At 42.6% G+C, this 21,695-nt stretch overlaps 1 protein-coding gene and 1 long non-coding RNA gene across 6 annotated transcripts; both read left to right on the forward strand.

Annotated features, from left to right (window-relative positions):
- Window positions 1–294: 294 nt before the first annotated feature.
- Window positions 295–20,731, forward strand: TMPRSS12 (transmembrane serine protease 12). Of its 5 annotated transcripts, none has more exons than XR_014561705.1 (7): window positions 295–469; window positions 1,810–2,008; window positions 2,959–3,227; window positions 4,750–4,892; window positions 6,097–6,270; window positions 11,834–11,925; window positions 14,631–14,769. XR_014561705.1 is itself a non-coding variant. In XM_083729038.1 (6 exons), the coding sequence occupies exons 1-6, from the start codon at window positions 370–372 to the stop codon at window positions 11,852–11,854; spliced, it is 906 nt and encodes a 301-aa protein (XP_083585164.1). In that variant the 5' UTR covers window positions 295–369; the 3' UTR covers window positions 11,855–11,990. The 5 variants fall into 5 exon arrangements, 3 of the variants coding, with proteins under 3 accessions (XP_083585164.1, XP_083585163.1, XP_083585162.1); XR_014561706.1 differs by having other exon boundaries at window positions 11,834–11,921; window positions 14,631–14,765; XM_083729038.1 differs by lacking the exon at window positions 14,631–14,769 and having other exon boundaries at window positions 11,834–11,990.
- Window positions 19,726–20,148, forward strand: LOC310840013. Its single transcript, XR_014561758.1, has 2 exons — window positions 19,726–19,834; window positions 19,921–20,148. It is a non-coding gene; the product is annotated as an uncharacterized lncRNA (long non-coding RNA).
- Window positions 20,732–21,695: the final 964 nt, after the last annotated feature.

A 21,695-nucleotide genomic window follows, 5' to 3' on the forward strand; every position in this document is an offset into this window, starting at 1 on the left:
CCCCCCCCCAAAAAAAAAAGCTGCTTCAAAAGTATTGGGGGGTGTGGACAGGCGGTTTCCGTCCTCCAGTACAGCATGCGAGGTGACCCCGAAGATTGTGATCAGGGAAATGAATGGAAATAGCCTTCCCTCCCTCCAGCAAGGCGCTGCCACCGGCTTCCGACACCTCCGCCGACGGGAGGGGAAACCTATTTTGCAGAGGGACGAGTCGCGACACCCGCCGCCTGGGAGCGAAGGATGAGGCGCCAACGCGCAGGCGCCGCCGTCGGAAAAACGTAGCGCGCGGCTGTCACGTGACGCTCAGCCGGGCAGCGCGGGGAAAAAGCGGGAGAAGACTCGCCGCCCGCCATTTTGTGTCCTTGACAGACGATGCGACGTCTTCGTGCGCCGGCTGTTGGCTGGCTGGCGCTGCTCCTGCTGCTGGGCGAGGCCGCCGGCGAGAATCCCTCGTCCGGGATCTCTCTAGAGAGTGAGCCCGGCTTCGCTTGGAGTTGGGCGGCGGAACCCGCGGGCACATTCTCACGTGTCAGGTTCTCACGTGTCAGGCACGCCCTTCGAGGCTGGGGCTGGAGGGAGGCTGCTAGTGGCCTCCGGTGTTAGGGGCTTCCCTTCCGTGAGAACCGCCCATAAGGAACGAGGCTAGGGGAGGGGGCTGCTCAATGAGACCATTGGCTGCCATCCGAAAAATAGGCCAAGGAGAATGAGGGGATTCGGTTTCTATCCTATTGGAGCAAGCAAAATTACCTGCAGTGTTTTAGGGGTGGGGTGGGGAAATAATAAATTATTTAGAACCAACCCTTGAATTAATTGACTGGAAGGTAAAGGGCCACTAGACGTTAAGTCCAGTCAAAGGCAACTATGGAGTCTATTGATTATGGGACTATTGACTGGAGGGACACAGGTGGTGCTGTGGTCTAAGCCTCTTGGGCTTGCTGATCAGAAGATCAGCGGTTCAAATCCATGTGACGAAGTGAGCTCCCGTTGCTCTGTCCCAGCTCCTGCCAACCTAGGAGTTCGGAAGCATGCCAGTGCAAGTAGATAAATAGGTACCACTGCAACGGAAGGTAAACAGCGTTTCCGTGCATTTTGTTTTCCGTCACGGTGTCCCATTGCACCAAAAGCAGTTTAGTCATGCTGGTCACATGAACTGGAAAGCTGGCTGTGGACAAACACTGGCTCCCTCGGCCTGAAAGCCAGATGAGCACTGCACCCCATAGTCGCTTTTGGTTGGACTTACCCGTCCAGGGGTCCTTTACCTTTATCTTTTTTTACCTAATTGACTGGAAACAAGGCTAGATCCTTTTATGGAGAGCACCTTCGAGAGAAGGAATGAGCTGCCCACATACAAAACAGGAACAGTCTTAGATTTCTTGATGCCCCTTGTCCGTCCACCCTCAGAAAGGGGGAGAGGAAAATCATGAACTCTGGATCTTTCCTTGGAACTAGGATCGTATTCAATTTAGAACATGTGATTTTACCCATCTTCTTGCAGGTTTAGGTGCCCTGTTGGGGTAAAAAAAGAGAGCATCTTACAATAGTCATATAATGTAGTCTTCTGTTAACATAGGTTAAAATCAGTGATATTGCAGAAGCTGGCTTTGGTTTGCAACCCAACAATACAGTATAACCAGGGTTATTTCCCCCCACACTGTGAATGTTTCAGGTTTGCATAATATCTCCATCAGGTGTTCTGGGTATCCCCAACAATTCAAAGAATGTACTAGTGCACAAACACAAGTCCTTGCATAAATGGAAAGATGCAAACCAATTGCTGGATTGCATCTCACCAATATAAATTTTGATATTTAGAATGTGGAACCAGGCCACTTGTAGATGAGACCACAGAGGAAGAACGGATTGTAGGTGGACATGACGCTGAACTTGGAAGATGGCCTTGGCAAGTTAGTCTTCAAGTTCACCATACTTATGGAAGATACCTTCATATATGTGCTGGATCTTTAATTGATTATGACTCCGTGCTAACAGCAGCACACTGCATTCAAAACAGGTATATATTCAGATCTTTATATATTCAATCTTTTTCTGTGTCTGGTATGAGAAAAGTATATGGATCAAATATAAGTATATGGACTTACTGAATGTTTTTTGTATGTGTATCCATACATGTGGCTCTTTATCTTATTTCAGCTTTTTGCAAGGCCAGGTGATTTGTAGTGTTATAGTTATATTATGGATATCTGTCGGATAAAACCCTCTCAAACACGGAAGAGGCAAAAAACGAAGCAAAAGAGAAACCACAAAGACAGTGGTATATAGAATAAGGACCCCCCCTTTACCCATAGAAAAATGGAATCTGCCAACCTGACCAGAGGCAGGGCAGAACTGGAGGGTAGAATGGCTCCTAATCCTGGAAGAGGCAAAAGACTTGAAATGCTTTGCCTATCTTTTCCAGAGGGAGGATCCATCCTATTCACTGAATGTCCCCCAGTCCACTCCAGCAAATTTCTGAATGTAATTCCCCCCTGGGATAATGAGCATCATAAAATCAACTCCCTGCAAAAAAGGCACAGATAGGAAAGGAAATAACATTGCTGTATTTACAGACACAATTGTCACTGTGGCATTCCAAGCAATGCCATAGCTACGGAGGGGCTAGCCCCCAGAGGGGTGCCATTGTGTGCCAAACTCTGTCTTTGACCTGGGTGAACTAAAGCCTAGTCTTGCCCAATTCCAAGTTAGTTGAACTGAATTGAAACTCTTGTTGAGCATGTTTTGAGCTTGCTCTGACTAGTGTTACCTATCTGTATATCTGTTTGGAATGTAAACGATTTGCTGGATATGTTGCTTTTATTATATCTCTTTCATTCTTTTGGTGTTTGATGAGTCTAGCTTCATTTATTTTTGAACAGATGGTGAAGCAAGACACAAAATTCATTGCTCTGAAGTTGCAATCCTAGCTTAATGATTGACTCTGCAAGGGCTTTCATTTTGTCCTAGGACAACACCAGAGCTTTGGAGGGCTGTGTTTGGCTTGCGTCGACTTTATGGAGACAAGACTCATTCTGTAAACAGCCAGGTGATGAAAATCATCCCCCACTCTCGTTATGATGCAAGAAGTCACGTAAACGATATTGCCTTGTTTAAATTAAGCCAGGTTATCACATACAATGACTATATTCAGCCCATCTGTTTACCTAGCACCCCTCTTCTCCTGAGTGACAGGAACCCATGTTATATAAGTGGATGGGGATTGACAAAAGAGAATGGTAAATATTTCCTTTTATTTTTTATTTATTGACTTCATATACTGCCCTATACCTGAAGGTCTCAGGGCGGTTCACAGAACAAAATCAGAATATAAAACCCATATATATATATCTATAGTTTTCAACTAATCTGTTATTGAGAGTGAGAATTAGTTTGGTGATCTTAGAATACCTCCTTGCTGTGAATACATTGAGACTATTTCACATTACTTGGAAGGAAACCCAGGTTTCCCAACAAGTATACACTCAGTAGGTATTCATGGCCAAAACAAATAAACTGACAATGAGCAGAATAAACTTAGGACCACAACATTTGCACATTTCACATACAGTGGTACCTTGGTTCTCAAACTTAATCTATTCCGGGAGTCCGTTCCAAAACCAAGGCACGCTTTCCCATAGAAAGTAGTGCAAAATGAATGAATCCATTCCAGACTTCTAAAAACAACCCCTAAAACAGCAATTTAATATGAATTTTACTATCTAACGAGACCATTGATCCATAAAATGAAAGCAATAATCAATGTACTGTACTATAAAATAAATAAGACAGTATTGTAGATGATAAAAAGGAAAATTTAATTTTTTTCTACCCTGCACTGATGATAGTCAGGATGGGGGGCTTTTATCAATTTCCGCAGTCATACAATCAGTCAATCAGTCAATCAATCAATAGCTGAATTGGGTTCCACACACACAAAAACAAATTAACCAAAAAAGCCTCAAAAACAAAAACACAAAATAAATAGCAAAAACAAAAGCACCAAACTTAATCCGTTCCGGAAGTTTGACTTCCGAAATGTTCGAAAACCAAGGCGCAGCTTCTGATTGGTACAGGTGCCCTGGAAACAATAGCCGACAGCCGCATCGGACGTTCAGCTTCCAAAAATAGTTTGAAAACCGGAACACTTACTTACCGGTTTTTGGAGTTTGAGAACCAAAGCGTTTGAGAACCAAGATATTTGAGAACCAAGGTACCACTGTACTTGATCTCAGCTTTAAACATTGTGACCGGGGGGACTAGACTGGGGGGTGGGGCAGCACACTCAAAGATAAATGGGGTTGCATCTACAGCTGAGAGTATACATTGAAAGTAGATGAATAAATGATTAATTTAATTTGGAATATGCAGAAAATATAAAATAAAAATTTAAGGGGGGAAGGAAGTCGAGTTTTGAAATGTTAAAATGATTGTAAAATTATTGAAATGTATAAGATTGAAAATCATAAATAACTTTTTTTTAAAAAAAGGGGATTGTATCTACAGCTCTGTATTCACCTAGGGTCAGTGTACCAAAATTCATCACGTCTCCAAGATGGTGGAATGACTTTTGAGCTCCGTTTTAGCAATTGACATAGGTTCTCTGCACTTTAATGGGGATGTGGCTGTGGTACATGAGGCTTAAGAAAGTTACTTTGGACCAAAAGATGTCAGCAGCCAGCATTTTTGCATATTGTTCAATATGTTACAGAATGTTAAACAGAGGCATACTACCAGCTGTATTTTATGTATTCATTATAGGTACACCAAGTTATATATTACAAGAAGCTGAAATAAAAGTTTTTCCACACGAAGTCTGTAATAGTTACGATTGGTATAATGGACGACTATCAAGGAATCAGCTTTGTGCTGGCTCTGAAAGTGGACATGTTGACGCTTGCCTGGTAAAATGAAGATAATTCTGTTTCAAAACAAATTGAAGAAACCTGTTGTCTTCTTGTTGGTAGCTCAAATATCATTACTGGATGAGGGTAAACACTGGTCACAGTACTACCAAAGCAGTTGGAAAATTAATAGAAATAAGTTGCTGTTTCTTCATTTGATGAAATGGTCTCATTGACAAATCACAGTAAAATTCAAGCAATACCATAATTTCATGTGCCCAATATTGATTTGATAATTCCAGTTAAGATATAGACCCTGTTATCACTATTTTCTTTTTGAGTCCTTTTTTGGCTCACTGAAATATACTAGTAGCTGACGAATGAGAGTGGGAACCTTTGAGTTAATTTTAGAAAGAAAAGTGGGGTATACATTTCAAAACATAAAATAAATGAAAGAAGAGCAGTGCATAAAAATTCAGGGTATTCACTTATTTTCACTATGCTTCCCTCCAAAACAGAATTTGGCAACAGAGGGTGAGGCAAGAATTGTAATAAAAACATGGCTCTTGTTATGGTAGCTAACATTAAATGGAATATCATGTACAGTACTATTATTGTATGACTAGCTTGATGTCTAGAATTCCTCTCCCCACCTGCCCCAAATGATCACATTTTTAAAGTGGCCTGACTCTTGGTACTCGAGAGTGGATGGTGCTGTGGTCTAAACCACAGAGCCTAGGGCTTGCCGATCAGAAGGTCAGCAGTTCAAATCCCCATGATGGGGTGAGCTCCCGTTGCTCGGTCCCTGCTCCTGCCAACCTAGCAGTTCGAAAGCACATCAAAGTGCAAGTAGATAAATAGGTACCACTCCGGCGGGAAGATAAACGGCGTTTCCATGCACTTCTCTGGTTCGCCAGAAGCGGCTTAGTCATGCTGGCCACATGACCTGGAAACTGTATGCTGGCTCCCTGGGCCAGTAAAGCGAGATGAGCGCCGCAACCCTAGAGTCGTCCGCGACTGAACCCAACGGTCAGGGGTCCCGTTACCTTACCTGTTGGTAGTGCTGTTGAGCCACAAAGGTAGATTACCCAATTCATTACCGGTATTTCCAGACTCATCCTTATTTCCTAGCAATGAGTATTTTCTCTTGATGATTTCTGAGAGGTAAAACTCAAAACGATTATATCTCAATCCCTCTCCATGTGAAACCTTCTGAATACTGTCAACAACACTTAGATTGTCTTCTTTATTTTTCATTTTCCAGGGAGACAGTGGTGGTCCTCTGATGTGTTATTTGCCAGATGATGACAAATTTTATCTGGTAGGAATCACCAGCTTTGGTATTGGCTGTGGTCGACCAAAATTACCAGGAATCTATATACATGCAGCTAATTACAAAAGTTGGATAGATTCACGCCTACTTGACAAAACCTCCATTGTGAGCATTCCATGTGTTCTGATTTTTTCAACTGTGGTGTGGGTAACCATTCATCTTGTTCTGTGAACAGGCAATCTTCTTCCATTGCACTTTTAAACTCAATTATTTCCTCCTGCAAATCTTTACCAAAATGCAATATTTAACAGTTACGATGCTTTATAATCTACTTTGAATTGACAAATTCAAAAACAAGTTTTATCCGCAAAGATGTAAACCCAGAAGCACTGTTCATTTAATTTCCTTTATGAATCGCTTCTCATAAAGCTTCCCAAAGCGATTTCACAATAAAAAATATGTATATACAGACTGGTTTATCCATGCCTCCCCTTGTTATGCTGCTTTCATCATCCTCCTGGAAAAAAACCCCCTGCTCTTTAGTGTTCAATTGGAGCGAACAGGAATCTGGGTTTCCCCCAGATTGCCATTTGTTCTGATATATCACTAAAGAGCGGGTTTTCCCTTGGAAAGGGGAAAACTCCAGTCATTCGGGAAACTGCCAGGACTTATGCTTTCTAGGCACAGCACATGCGGAATTTACATATATGTATATTTTACATTTTTTGATGGGTGGGGTATAAATAATAAAATCATTATTATTATGTACAATTTTAAAAGCTACGGTAGTAAGATCAGTGGTAGCTAATAAGTAAGTTGCCTGTGTTTAGGACCAAGCTTTATCAGTACAAGGTAGACTGGTTTGTTGAGTGATACATTATTGTTTCAGTGTTTTATCACACACCGTTGTAATTTATTGTTTAATACTGATGTGAACTGTTCACAAGTGCTTTATCAGCTGTGGAAAAGTGGCATATAAATCTTGAAACAAATAGCTCTCATTCTACCATAACTTTTTTTTCCTAGTGTGCTCTAGTAGTTAAGAGACATGGGTTGAAATCCCCACTTGCTTATGAAGCTCATGGGGTAACCTTGGGCCAGTCACGAACTCTCACCCTAAACTGTTTCATAGGGTTATTGTGATAATATTGGGGGGGGGGGACAATGTACAATGCCCACCATGGGAAAAGTTACACAAAGAGTGCTGTAGAATTACAATACTGTATTGTGCTTCAGTTGGCCAGATGCAAAGCCAACCTTGCATGAGTTTTACACACACCCCAAACACTGAGTTGATTCAGAACTAAATCCTTTAAGATATGCTTTCCCCCGCCCTCACTGCATAATGGTCGCCTATAAGAGGCAATCGTAGGAGGGCACTTGTGTTGCTCTTACACAAGCATTGTCGAGTCCTGACACTAAGGTCTAACTCTGAGGGCCTTCTGATGGTTCCCTCACTGCGAGAAGGGAGGTTACAGGGAACCAGGCAAGAAGAGGGCCTTCTCAGTAGTGGCACCCACCCTGTGGAACGCCCTCCCATCTGATGTTAAGGAAATAAACAACTACCGGTACAGTACTTGACTTTTAGAAGACACCTGAAGGCAAATTTTCAATGCCTAATATTTTACCATTTTTATATCAGGGACACTGATGGTGCTGTGCTCTAAACCACTTAGCCTCTTGGGCTTGCCAATCAGAAGGTTGGTGGTTCGAATCCCTGCGATGGGGTGAGCTCCCGTTGCTCTGCCAACCTAGCAGTTTGAAAACACGCCAGTTGAAGTAGATAAATAGGTACCGCTGCAGTGGGAAGATAAGCAGCGTTTCCATGTGCTCTGGTTTCCATCACTGAGTCCCGTTGTGGCAGAAGCGGTTTAGTCATGCTGGCCACATGACCCAGAAAGCTGTCTGTAAACAAACCCAGCGCCCTCGGCCTGAAAGCCAGATGAGCACTGCACCCCATAGTCGCCTTTGACTGGACTTAACTGTCCAGGGATCCTTTACCTTACCTTTACAGTTTTTTAAGCTGCCCAGAGTGGCTGGGGAAACCCTGCCAGATGGGTGGAGTATAAATAATAAAATCATCATCATCATTATTATTAGGCATATCAATCCTTATTTATCAAAATCCCTTTAACTGCTAAAAGAACCCATGCCCCCTCCCGTTGCCTCTCTTAGCCCCGATTAGTTTCGTAAAATACGATTATTGTAACGGGCAAAGTCGGTATCAGCTGCCGTCGCTGTGACATTTCACCAGGCGTTTTTTTGCTTTCCTTACGTCGGGTTAAATAATAGGAAGCTTCGCTTTCGTAGGGCTTGGGGAGAGGTCGTCCCCATCCTCCCTCGTTGCCGGCTCTCGGGTTTCCCTTATCGATCCCCGACAGGAGACTCCCGCCCCGAGGAGCAAGCGATCCAACCGACGGGCGTAAAGAAGGCGCGGAAGCTCCCGCTGCGCGCTTCGCCCCCCCTTCGCCTCTCCCGCGCTAACGTCACTTCGGCCGGAGGAGAACGTTTCCTCGACGGACGATGCGGCTAAGCCGTCTCAGGGCAGCCGCTGCGCCTCTGCTGGCGCTGCTGCTGGGTCAAGCCGTGACCCTGAACATAACGTCTCTGCTTCCCTCGGAGGGTGAGCCGGGCTTTCCTCGTCCCCCTTGAGCGGTGCGCGGCCCGTCGGAAGCGTTTAGGATCGCTCACCGTTTAGGATCGCAGGGGCGGAGCTGCGCGTGGAGCGCGCTTTCCCCGAGGAAGGCGGGGAGCGGGAGGGAAGCCGCTTCAAAACCTCGGGTGGGACGTGCGCGGAGCGCGCAACAGGCGGCGCAGCTTCGCCATCGGGGTCGCCGCTGGGGGGGGGGGAGGATGCGAAGGCATTGGATCCCTCAAATCAAGCGGGCGGTTTCTTTCCTGCAGGTCGAGGCCCATGGATCCACCGTGAGGATCCCTCCCCGTCTCCCGGCAAGCGGCTCGAGGGGTTGCATTTGGGTCCTGGAAACGACCACTGTTTATACTTTTAGATATGTGTGCATTTATAAATATTTATTCTATATTTGAGACTTAAAATACTTATAGCACTATACACTGATCCTTGAAGGTTTATGCCCCCCATAACTAGTCAGTCTGGAAGGTTGCTGCCTCTTTTTTCAGGCACACCTTCTACCACCCAGCCAACCTCTTTGTTGCTACCCTTTCTGCTCTGCTGTGAAATCTATTATCTCTGGCTGACACTGATTTCACAAGGTGTTGTACAAGACTTAAACACTCTGTTACACATACTGGGAAACAAGTTACCGTAAATATCCTAGTTTTGACCTTTTTAATAATACAAAAACAAAAAAACCAACTTGCAGACATAACTAGCCACTTGGCATTCCTCACACAATAGTTTTGGCCTTTTTATAACAGAAAAACAAAAGCCCAGCTTGCAGTTCTAATTAGCAACTCTGGAGTTCCTCACAGGGCCTTGCAGAGCCAGGCAGAGACCCAGGCCAGGTAGATAATGTGCCCCCCCCCTTTTTTTTTACCCTGGGGATAACTGAAGTCTTATAAATAAGTAAGTATATAAATAATTTTCACAAAAGTTATGCTGACAAATAATTTTATTTCAAGGCTTGAACCGTGTCTGCATATAAAGACAAAATGGAAAATATAGATAAATATGCTGATCAAGGCCCCATTTGGAATCGGAGACCCGGGCCAAGTGGCCCATATGCCCCCCCCCCCCCCCGGTCTGGGCCTGGTTCCTCACACAATAAAGTTTACACGCAAACACACCCCTGTGTTTGGGGTAGGTAGCATAGTTTGGAATAGCTGCAGTATACACATGTTAACCCTTCAAATGGTTGTAGAAATAGTGTGTTCCTTCCTTTTAATTAGATTGGATCATATCTTGTGTTATTTTATGTTTTTAAAGGGTTTTTTTAAATAAAAAAACACACCCCTCCATCTTGAGCCACTCAGCGACACTTGTTGGAAATAAAACATTGGGGGGGGGGGGGGGACAGCATGCCTCCTGACTCATACGGCCATGATGGGTTCTTCCACGGGGACCCAAATACCATCCCCAGAGCCACTTGCCAGGAGATGGGGGCTGCGAATGCGGAAGGCAAGCTCTGCAGGATTCCTACATGTGGGTTTTTGTTTTGCGCTCTCATTCTCGCATTTTTGCAGTTCAGATGGGAAACAAATCGGGAGCAGGGCAGTCACATGTGAAAGCTTTTCCGGGGCGCCGTTATAGCAGAAATTTGGGCGTGTGGAGGTGCTGGTTCTCACAAATGATGTCTCCGGTTAAGTGGTACTGTGTAGTCCAGAACCTATGCATGGTAATGGGTGCATTTTGCCAAGTTCATGCCTTGGGCTTTATATCCATTGGCACAAGAGAGAAACGGGATTTTAAGGAAGTTGTGGGGGAGCAACACCATGACCAAACAATAAGTGGCAGTGAATACAATAAGGCAGCCCTGTTTAGGGAAGCTTTTAATGTTTGAATCATTATGGTATTTTAATATTTTGTTGGAAGCTGCCCAGAGTGGCTGAGGAAGCCCAGCCAGATGGGCGGGGTATAAATAAATTATTATTAATATTAATATTATTGTTATGATTGTAGTAGTAGTAGTATTAGTAATAATAGTAATAATAATAATAATAATAATAATAATAATAATAATAATAATAATGTTCTGACGTTCATTTCATTTGGAAAATAGGCTTTTTTAAATAAACTTTTCTAAAGCAGACTTTAATTGTTTGTTGGGTTTTGGGGCAGGGTAGGCACGCTGTTGTGTCATGACTGATGGTTTGGATTTTCTGCGATCAGTTCTCAAAGTCAAAGTGGTGGTAGGGAGAAAATAGCACCTCATTGAAACATGGAGCTTTCAATCGATTGTGTAAACTTAAAACCATAAGCAAAGCTTCCTGGATCAGGCCAGCGGCCTATCTAAGCGCAGCAACTTGTCCTCTGTGGCCAATCAGATGCCATTGGAAGCAGTCATCAGGAGTTTTGGGGCACAGCGTCATCAGTGTAATGTGCTGTATGTGGGGTTTGCAGCTAGTGCAGAGCAGACCACAGCTTGGGTGGCGAGTGGGCACATACCATGCCAGCATTGAGGGATCTTGCAGTGACTGCCTAATAACCACCAAGCTAGTTTTAAGTTTCTGCTTTCCTACATACAAAACCCTATACAGTCGTACCTTGGATCCCGAACGCCTTGGTACTCGGACGTTTTGGCTCCCGAATGCCGCAAACCCGGAAGTGAGTGTTCCAGTTTGCGAACGTTCTTTGGAACCCGAACGTCCAACAGGAGCTTCCTGCAGCCAATCAGAAACCATGCTTTGGTTTCTGAATGGACTTCTGGAACCGATTCCATTCGAGTTCCAAGGTACAAAGGTATAATTGCACCAAATTACCTATATTACCCCTGCACTATATGATCAGCTAATGAAGCCCGGTTAGTTAAGCTAAAGTTTTGGAGGAAATGAGTGAGACTGAATGGTGGCAGAAGCTTAAGTTTAAGTGGCCAGCAAGAGTGGGAGTTGGGTTTTGTTGTCCAATAAGTAAATAAATACTTCCCTCCACAATGCCCAACAGAAATTCATCCGGTAACAGAATTGTTGTGCCATACCGATCCATTCAAAACAACGGTTCTAAGGATCTGCTTTAAATGTATTTGTTGCTGAACGCCTGCTGTATTTTGAGGGACGTATCTCACCACTAGCATAACTGTGTTTTCATTTCTAGATTGCGGGACAAGGCCTCTGATGGGTGAGATGACAGTAGGGAATCGGATTGTGGGTGGACGTGATGCTGAGCCAGGGGCATGGCCATGGCAAGTTAGTCTTCAAGTTTACCGCTTTGGTACAGGATATCACCATGTATGTGGTGGATCCGTGATTAATAACTACTCAGTGCTGACAGCAGCACACTGCATTAAAAAATGGACGTAGGTATATTTCTGTTCTAAATCTTTTTCTTCTTTTTTTGCCAGTTATAGGTGTGAAAAAAAGTATATTTGTTAAAACGACTAGCTTATTTTTGAAATCTGTATCTACCGCTAGAGAGAGACCTGGAACAAAACATTTCAGTATATCAATAACAGGAGCAACCTACTTGCGGCAATAGGCCTGTAACATCAATTCAGAGATCAGAAGCAGGGGGATAGTTCAGAAATTGGGGGCCCTTTTTCCTTTCACCCCCCCCCCCCATCCCCACCTGAAACCATTCCCTGCTATGCTTTATAGCAAGGTGGAGAACCTTTCACAGCCCATGGGCAACCAGAGGCAAAAAGTGGATTGAACAATCAATGCAATTCATACATTTCTGGAGTTCACACTTTGCAAATATCAATACAAGGCATGGAAAACCAGATCTCTGCAGCGGAGTTCATTACCCAAAAAAAAGGCCATCTGGACCCTGCAGTTAAAAGAACTACCACCCAGTCATAAATACCCCCTTCTTGGGCAAGGTGGTGGGCAGAAATCTACTAGAACGTTGTAGTTTTTCAGATCTGAAATGGGAGAGGGGGCAAGGAAAGAGCAAGGACTCTGCTTTCTGTGTACAAAATGAGTTCACATCTGTCTGCAGGAAAATGCCAAGCATTTATTTATTTAGAGCATTTGTACTCTGCTCTTTAGCCAAGAAGCCTCCCAGAGTGCTTACATGAAATCAAATCAAGACACTTCCTACCTGTAGGCTTATAAACAAAAAAACAAACACACAAGGGAAAAGGGAGGAGGAGGGAAGAGGAAAACAAAACTCAAAACTCAGGCACCGATTTCTAGACAGTTTCTATATTTCTGTATTGACCAGCCAGCATAGTTCAGAGGCCTGATGGAACTGGGCTGCCAGCAAAGCAGATGCAATGAAACCTGCTTCCTGAATGATTAATTCATGGATCCTATTGGAGACATTTTATACTGCAAAAGAATAACTTCAGTAATTACTTCCTTATCTCTTATGTACAGCATATTTTAAAAGCACATTAAAAGGGGACCTCTGACTGTTAGGTCCAGTCGTGGACGACTCTGGGGTTGTGGCGCTCATCTTACTTTATTGGCCGAGGGAGACGGCGTACAGCTTCCAGGTTGTGTGGCCAGCATGACTAAGCTGCTTCTGGCAAACCAGAGCATTGCACGGAAACGCCGTTTACCTTCCCGCCGGAGCAGTACCTATTTATCTACTTGCACTTTGACGTGCTTTCGAACTGCTAGGTTGGCAGGAGCAGGGACCGAGCAACAGGAGCTCACCCCATTGTGGGGATTCGAACCGCCAACCTTCTGATCAGCAAGCGCTAGACTCTGGTTTAGACCACAGCGCCACCTGCGTACCATTACTTCTTCCCAAAATCATGGGAACCATAGTTTGCCTCCTCACTGCCCCAGTACCCTAAACAAACTACAGTCCCCAGGATTATTGGGGGGGGGGGAGAGAGTCGTGTGCCTTAAGAGTGCAATGAATGTTACTTAAATGTGGTGTGGCTCTGTTTACTGCAGATAATCATACTTTTCAACTCAGTTTCTTGCAGGTGTCTCTGGTGCAACTGGTTAGTGCATTTGACTGTTAACCAAAGGTGTATTTGACTTTTCAACTCCAAACAGGGATAGTTTGAAGGTCGGCAGTTCGAATCCGCACGACGGGGTGAGCTCCTGCCCCAGCTCCTGCCAGCCTAATAGTTCAAAAGCACGCCAGTGCAAGTAGATAAATAGGTACCACTGTGGCAGGAAGGTACGGTAAATGGCATTTTCGTGCGCTCTGGCTTCCGTCACAGTGTTCTGTTACGCCAAAAGCGGTTTAGTTATGCTGGCCACATGAACTGGAAAGCTGTCTGCAGACAAAGGCCGGCTCCCTTGGCCTGAAACAAGATGAGCGCCGCAACCCGATAGTTGCCTTTGACGGGACATAACAGTCCAGGGGTCATTTACCTTTACCTTTATGTTAGCTCAATGAAACTATGATTTAGCCAGAAGTATTTATAATTACATCTGGAAATAAAATAATCAGCATCAAAGAGCAGTAGGTGTAGTTGCACTGGGATAAAGAAGTGGCATTAAGAGGTAGTAATTATATTGAGAAGACATGCCCACATTCATGATGGAGACGCAGACAAATATTTTCGCACAAGATTTCCATTATTAAAGTATAAAACAAACAAATGGAAATAGATGCTGCTCACACACAAATCACAAGACTGTTGTGAAGGTGGTAGCATTTGCTTTTGCAGTCTTCCACACTTCTGAATGTTTTCTTACAAGGCAATGGAGTAAAAATGTAGTGGAGGACAGAGAAAGTGTGGTTGGGGTGAGGAACAATATAAAATCCAGAATATTTTTCATCAGGATCTGCCCCAGAATATTTTTCATCAGGATCTGCCTACTGATGTGGACAGTAAGCAGTGGAACAGCAACAAATATGGTGACTGAAGAAGGTATGTGGGTGTCTTATGAACCAATCACATGTGCAGAAAAATCATTTCTGAACCACCCGTTTGTAAGAAAATTCCTGTATGTGGACATGATAAAGGGATTTTATTCTCTCTTAGGGATCCAGCATTTTGGAGGGTTGTATTTGGCTTGCACAATCTTTATAACTATGAATCTTCTACCGTAAAGCGCCATGTCAGAGCTATCGTGATGCATTCTGGTTTCAAGAGAAGCACGTACGAAAATGATGTTGCCTTGTTTAAACTAAAAAGGCCTATCAGCTACAGTGATTATATTCAGCCTATCTGCTTACCTAACAGCACTACTCAACTAGTGGCAGATGAAAACCCATGTTTCATAAGTGGATGGGGAAACACAGAGGAGAAGGGTAAATATCTTATGTGTCCTTTAATCTGTGTTAAAAATCAGTTTGGTGATCTAATTGAGATTTGGTGATCTCAGGAAGAATCTTTGCAGTGAGTTGTATTCAATGCTAGCCCTTCTCAGAGTAGCATTGGATTCACTCCAGTGAGGACATTCAGGATTATTTTGCACCATGCACAGAAAGAAAACTGAGTTTGCTGTAGAATATACGGAGGATTCCTTGGACCTGTCAAAGCTCTCTCTCTCTCTCTCTCTCTCTCTCTCTCTCTCTCTCTCTGTGTGTGTGTGTGTGTGTGTGTGTTGCATTCACACTGTGTGTTTTTAAATGTACTATTAAAATGCTTTTTTAAAAGTATTAATTTTCTGTGGAATACTGGAAATAGAGTTCACAGGGGATGTGTGGCACAGTTCATGAGTTTTATCATTGTCCTTCCCAAGAGCTGCTATAGCTAGCAATTTTATATTACACAGTGCTAAAGAAACACAAGCATACTTCTAACAGTGTTTTGTGCTGATTACAGGTAGAGGAAAATTTATATTACAAGAAGCTCAGGTTGACATTATTCCACTATACATCTGCAATAGATATGACTGGTATGCAGGCGTAGTATCGTGGAATATGCTTTGTGCTGGTTCTGAAACTGGACATGTGGATAGCTGCCAGGTAAAAAGGAAATAATTCTATTTTAAAACATATTGCCAAAAATATATTCACGTGTCATTTTTTACCAGGCTTCCCATCTCCCTTTCTGCATGCGTACACAAACTAGCTTGTACTCGCAGAAATGTGGTTTTGGGAATCTTTAATCTGGAGATCATTGCACACCTCAAAGTTATTGAACTATACCATTGCCAAGTTGTTTTTCTTACTTGGGAGAGTTAGCAAAAGACTCATAGATTGCAAGATAAATAGTATTAATCAATTTATTCCTGCGGCAAATCAGATATTTCAAACAAAAGTGCAATCCCAGATATTCTATGGAATCCCGCTATGGGTCCAAGCATATAACAATGATTTAAAAAAGATTCACTCTAGCTTTCTGAGACGTATTCTTGGACTCCCAGCTATGATCAAATATGAAACAATGTGTGCAGAAATAGGCATACACACAATGGAATATTGGGCATGGTCCACTCAATAAAGTATTGGTTACGCTGCCACTTTCGCTGCCCTCCATCAAGTCTGCTCGCTGATTTGCTCAAAGACTCCTATAAATCAAGATGGTATCAGCACCTCGAAAAAAAGATTGAATCTTTAGGCATCGAGCTGGAGCCCCTGTACAATTCTAGTGAGCAATATATCTCCCATAATATCCTAACTAGACTAAAGGATGTCGAGAGACAAAATATTATGGCAGCTGTAAACAAAATTTGCTCCCCCATATTCTATGAATTAAATATCTTAGATAGCAGAGCCAATTACGTCACTAAACTAATAATCCCAGCCCAACGTAGGGCTTTTATGCTGGCCCGTTTGAATGTTTTTCCCTCAGCATTTGTCAGGGGAAGATATCAAAACATTCCTAGAAACAAGAGACTCTGCAGATGCTCTATGAATGTCCCGGACACTGTAGAGCATATTCTCCTTCATTGCCCATTGTACAGTACGCTCCGTCAACGCGTGCTGTCCCCTCTTTTGGGTGGTCTGGAACCGCAGCAAGGTGAATGTGTGGGTTTCTACCTATCCGACGTTGACCAAAGGGTAACGGCGGGGGTAGCCGAGTTTTTGGTAGCAGTCCTCCAAGGAGCAGGATAACAAGGAAAACCACTGACTCTATATGTATATATATATATGCATTTAGCAAACTGCTGCCTTTTTATATATATTTCAAGGCTTTTATATGTTATTTTCTCTTTTAAGGTTTTATTTCCATAATGCCTAATAAAGTTTGATAAAGTAAAGTAATAGTATTTATTTTAACAAAATGGCAGAGAAAGTGGCTTTGTAGCTAGAAGCGTCAGTTGCAATGGTACAGAATAAAACAGGTAAGTTACTACACAAACGCACATTGCCTAGACCAAAAGCCTACACTTAAGTAACAAGACTGCAAGTGGCAGCACCGTGGTAATGCTCAGATGCTGATGACTGATGTTTGTGAAAATGGGGAGGGCAGAAAGACAGCAAGGTTTAGGAACTGAAGAAGGCAGAAATCAAAGGAACGAATAAAATGTTGGTGTTTGGAGTTAAAAAGCTGACCGAAGGTGAACTGAATACTGAATCCCTGCTAGAGGTGATTATCCTGGATATGATCACATTAAGACTCAGGGTTTTTGGAAAAACACGAAAGTTGTGTTCATTGTAGGAAATACATATGTGATAGGAAATATCCTAGTTCTATCCCGAATAGCTAACTCTTCCCCCACTATGAGGTATGGAGAAAGAGTGGAATTCAGGCCAGCAACCCTAAGAGTATTGGTCTAACACAATAGGTCAGCAGAAGGACAACAAGCTTGGGAAGTTCCTCACTAATCTACCCTTTCCTCATACAGATACATCAGCCTACAGGGCAGCCGAGTTGCCCCTGACATTATTAAACACTAATAGTTACCTGTCCTGAGGAAAGGATTGGCGGAGATGGTTCCCTGAGTTTTACTATGATCTGATGGTGAGAGGTCGTGTCTGTGATAGGTGTTAGGAGCACATACAGTGGTACCTTGGTTCTCAAACGCTTTGGTTCTCAAACGCCAAAAACCCAGAAGTAAGTGTTCCAGTTTTTAAAAGTTTTTCGGAAGCTGAATGTCCGATGTGGTTGCCAGCTATTGTTTCTGGGGCATCTGTACCAATCAGAAGCTGTACCTTGATTTTCGAACATTTCGGACGTCAAACGGACTTCTGGAACGGATTGGTGTTTTTGTTTTTGCTATTTATTTTGCGTTTTTGTTTTTGAGGCTTTTTCGGTTGATTTGTTTTTGTGACTGTGTGGAACCCAGTTCAGCTACTGATTGATTGATTGATTGATTGATTGTGTGACTGCGGAAATGGATAAAAGCCCCGTCTCCCTCCAAACAATGACTAACATCAGTGCAGGTAAGAAAAAATAATGATTTTAATTTTTATCACCTACAATACCGTCTTATTTATTGTATAGTACTGTACATTATTGCTTTCATTTTATGGATCAGTGGTCTCGTTAGATGGTAAAATTCATGTTAAATTGCTGTTTTAGGGGTTGTTTTTAAAAGTCTGGAACGGATTAATCCGATTTGCATTATTTTCTATGGGAAAGCATGCCTTGGTTCTGGAACGCTTTGGTTTTGGAATGAACTTCCTGAACGGTTTAAGTTTGAGAACCAAAGTACCACTGTATTTTGTTGGCCATTCTACCATTCTACCTATGTGTCAAGAAACATCCGGGGAAAAGGCTCAAGCAGTGATATATATATATATATATATATATATATATATATTTGCTTTCGTAGGTTTCGTATATATATATATCCAAGATAAGCCAGCCTTTGTAGCTTGCTCTTGAGCTAGGCCCATACACGAACCCTGGGTTTCCTTACCTAATGCGGTTCAAAACACATTTTTAAAAGCTTCCTTAAGGGAGAATACTAAGATAATGTTCCTTTAAGAGGCCCTGACTAACCTAAAGAAAATAGCAAACTTGGAGAGGGTCAAGAAGGGCAATCTAACTAAGTTTAACAAGGTTTTTTTTCCATGGGAATCCACAAGGTCAGGTACCCTGGGGAAGAACTAGAAAAAGCTGGGCAGTTTTGGGGTCTCAGGGAAGTCCAGTTAAATGAAATAGATAACCTGATGGACGGTGCTTTATAACCAAGAGATGACCATCTTAAAGTCGAAGATGGATGCAAGGACTGGAGCATGACAAAGGACACAGGTAACAACTTGTCAGCAGGCACAACATGATCTCCTGTTACAAGGGCCCCCTGAGACAATTGAAATACCTTTCTAGGTGACCAAGATTTCCCACTTGGGAAGAGGCAGCGGCACTTTCCCAGAGAATGGAAAATGCAACTTAACCAAATTACCAGTGGGAAATGTTATTGCCATTTTATTTTCGAATATCCAATATACTTTGTATATTCCCCCCCCCCAAACGTTAATAAAACCTATTAAAAAGAAAAAGCTACTGCCGTGACATGCCTTTTTGGGGGAGGGTGTCATGTGACCCCCCCCTCCGATGATAGCATACTGCTGCAGTCCAATAGGATGAGGTTTTGAAGCCCTCAACCAATCAGGAGGGTGGGGGAATTTGGGCTTGAGGCAGGCGAGCTTAGTTGCATACCCAGACATGTTCTGAGGATGAACATGGCAGCATCAAAGCCGGCCGTGGCACCTGTGGTCTTTACCTACCTACTAGGCACTTTGAAGAAGAGCACTAGGAGAGTACAGTAGGTCAAGAAGGCAGATACTGTGAGTTTATCATACTCCATGGCAGCCATCAGTGTTAAACCTGAAAAGGGAAAGTCAGGGATGTTAGGGGGGGAAATACCTGTTTCAACCCAAAGCTTACATGTAACCATGTTTGCAGTGGGTCCAGACCCAGAACTTGAAGCTGCAATCCTTGTAAATGCTGTGATTCTGACCCAGAAGGCTATTGTGGTGTGTGTGTGTGTACCCATTTCCTGAAGGATGAGGGCAAGGAGCCCACATCAACACGCTTACCTGCAACGATGTTTACAGCAGGACAGGATCCAGACCCTGAAACTATGTTCCCTGGAAAATTCCAGCGATTCTGGTCTAGAGTGGGATTGTAGATATATGTGTATATAATATTGATGCTCAACGGATGAGGCCACATCCATTTCGTAATTTCGTTGTCCCTGAGAGGGGGCAATGACAATAAAGATATTATTATTATTTCCCTACCTGTGGAGGCTGTGGGTGGCAGTGTAACTTTTGAAATCGCAGAAGAGAATAGAGCATGAAGGAAAGAAAGCTTTAACTGAAGAGTTGGAGGAGAAGATTCTGCAGGTGAGAGTTTTGTATCTGAATTATGTGCGCGTTTGATTAGTATGTTGGTTTGCCTTGTTACTAAAGAGCTTCTCTGTTTTCTACAGGATGCTATATAACTAGTGGTAATTTTGATAAAGCATCAATTGATGGAAGAGTACTTTAGAAACTGCAGGAGAAAATGGAGTGTGAAGAAAAGGAAGATTTAACTGAATAGATGGATGAAAAGAGCTTGTCGGTTGTTAATATCTGTCCTATGTCCGAGCCCTGAAAGCTGAAGGGTGCATGCATGTGTGTATTTCTGATGTGTGTAAATAAAAATGGTTTGCTTTAAACATCTGTGTGCATACCTGTATCAGAAAGCAACATGGCAAAGCAACATAGCAGAGCATAATTACCGATTCAGGCTTTCCCAACTGATCCATATTTCCTAGAAAACTGTATTTTGTTTTGCCTGTTCATGAGATGCAAATTAAAACTTACTGTTTTTCATGTTCCAGGGGGACAGTGGAGGACCTCTGATGTGTTACTTTCCAGATTACACCAAGTTTTATCTGATAGGAATCACCAGTTTTGGTATTGGCTGTGGCCGACCCAAACTTCCTGGAATCTATATACGTGCAAAAAATTATCGACCATGGATAGATAGAGCAGTCACAATATTCAGCAGAACTTCTACTATGAGCTTTCAACACATTCTCATGTTTTTGACAGTTGGATTGGTAACCTTCCATCTTGTTCTATGAAAAGTCCTGTTCTTTTGGAACTTTATACTTTTCCTTTTAAAACGTATTCATTCCTCTTGCAAACAAGTATATGGAGCCATTTGTTTTTATAATAATGAATGCTTTGTACTCAGTTGTTTAACCTTGTCCAAAATGAATGGAAAAATCCTTCATTAAAAACATCAATCCAAAAGGCATTGTTCAGTTACATTTATATGTTTTGGGGGCTGTAAGTTATATTGTGACTATTGTACTGACAGGCTGCAATATGAAAAAAGAGCATGGTTTCAAAAACATGCAGAAAATTATAATTTAATATGTGAAAGAAATGCTTAAATTCTTCAGAGGCTTAATTTACAAAATTCAAATGATCCTCTCCCAAATATATATTTCCATATTCTATAAGAAATGTACATGATAGATGCCTACCATTGCCATGCTTTTCTGTATCATTTAAAAAATAAAACATAATTTACAGTTGAATACAGGCATATTTGAAATTCTAGTGTAATATTTTTTAGTCCTTATCCCCCAAAGGAGAATCTACAAATGAGAATTTTGCCTATAAGTAGTTCCATGTATATTGTTATTAATTGCTTTCTGCAACTTCTCCTACAGCAAAGCAAAATATTTAATGATTTGGTGTTAAATTAAATGGGTTTGGGGGTCCTCTGCAATACTGTAATTTCATAGTAGTAAGATTGGATTCTGCAGAGGCTATTACTAAAATGGTCAAGCCAGTTTCTTCATTAAGTAAATACCTAGCCAGGTCTGCTAAGTATATACTTATTTACACTTGGTCCAAGTGTAAATGTTGCAGTCGGAACTACTGCTCCTGGAAAGCGAGCTGTAGTGGGAAGACCTCTACTGTAGTTGCAGATTAACTCAGCAAGGTCCGAGTGCGAAAAGCAATATGATAGTCTTATCTGTGCTTTGGATGGAAGTATTAAAACCTGAGACATGAAAGCTAGGAGCTAAAGGGCACCTTCAACCTAGGTTATGGGAGCAACAACGGAATGTCTAGGCGCACTTTTTTAATCACAAGAATACAAAGCTGAAAATGAATGAACTGCAGCTACAACATTATGTTCATTTTTCACATGGTCTAGTCCAGGGGTCTGCAACCCATGGCTCCGGAGCCGCATGTGGCTCTTTTA

The sequence above is a fragment of the Podarcis gaigeae genome (genome assembly GCF_964106915.1).
Source record: "Podarcis gaigeae genome assembly, chromosome: 2".
Taxonomy (NCBI): domain Eukaryota; kingdom Metazoa; phylum Chordata; class Lepidosauria; order Squamata; family Lacertidae; genus Podarcis; species Podarcis gaigeae.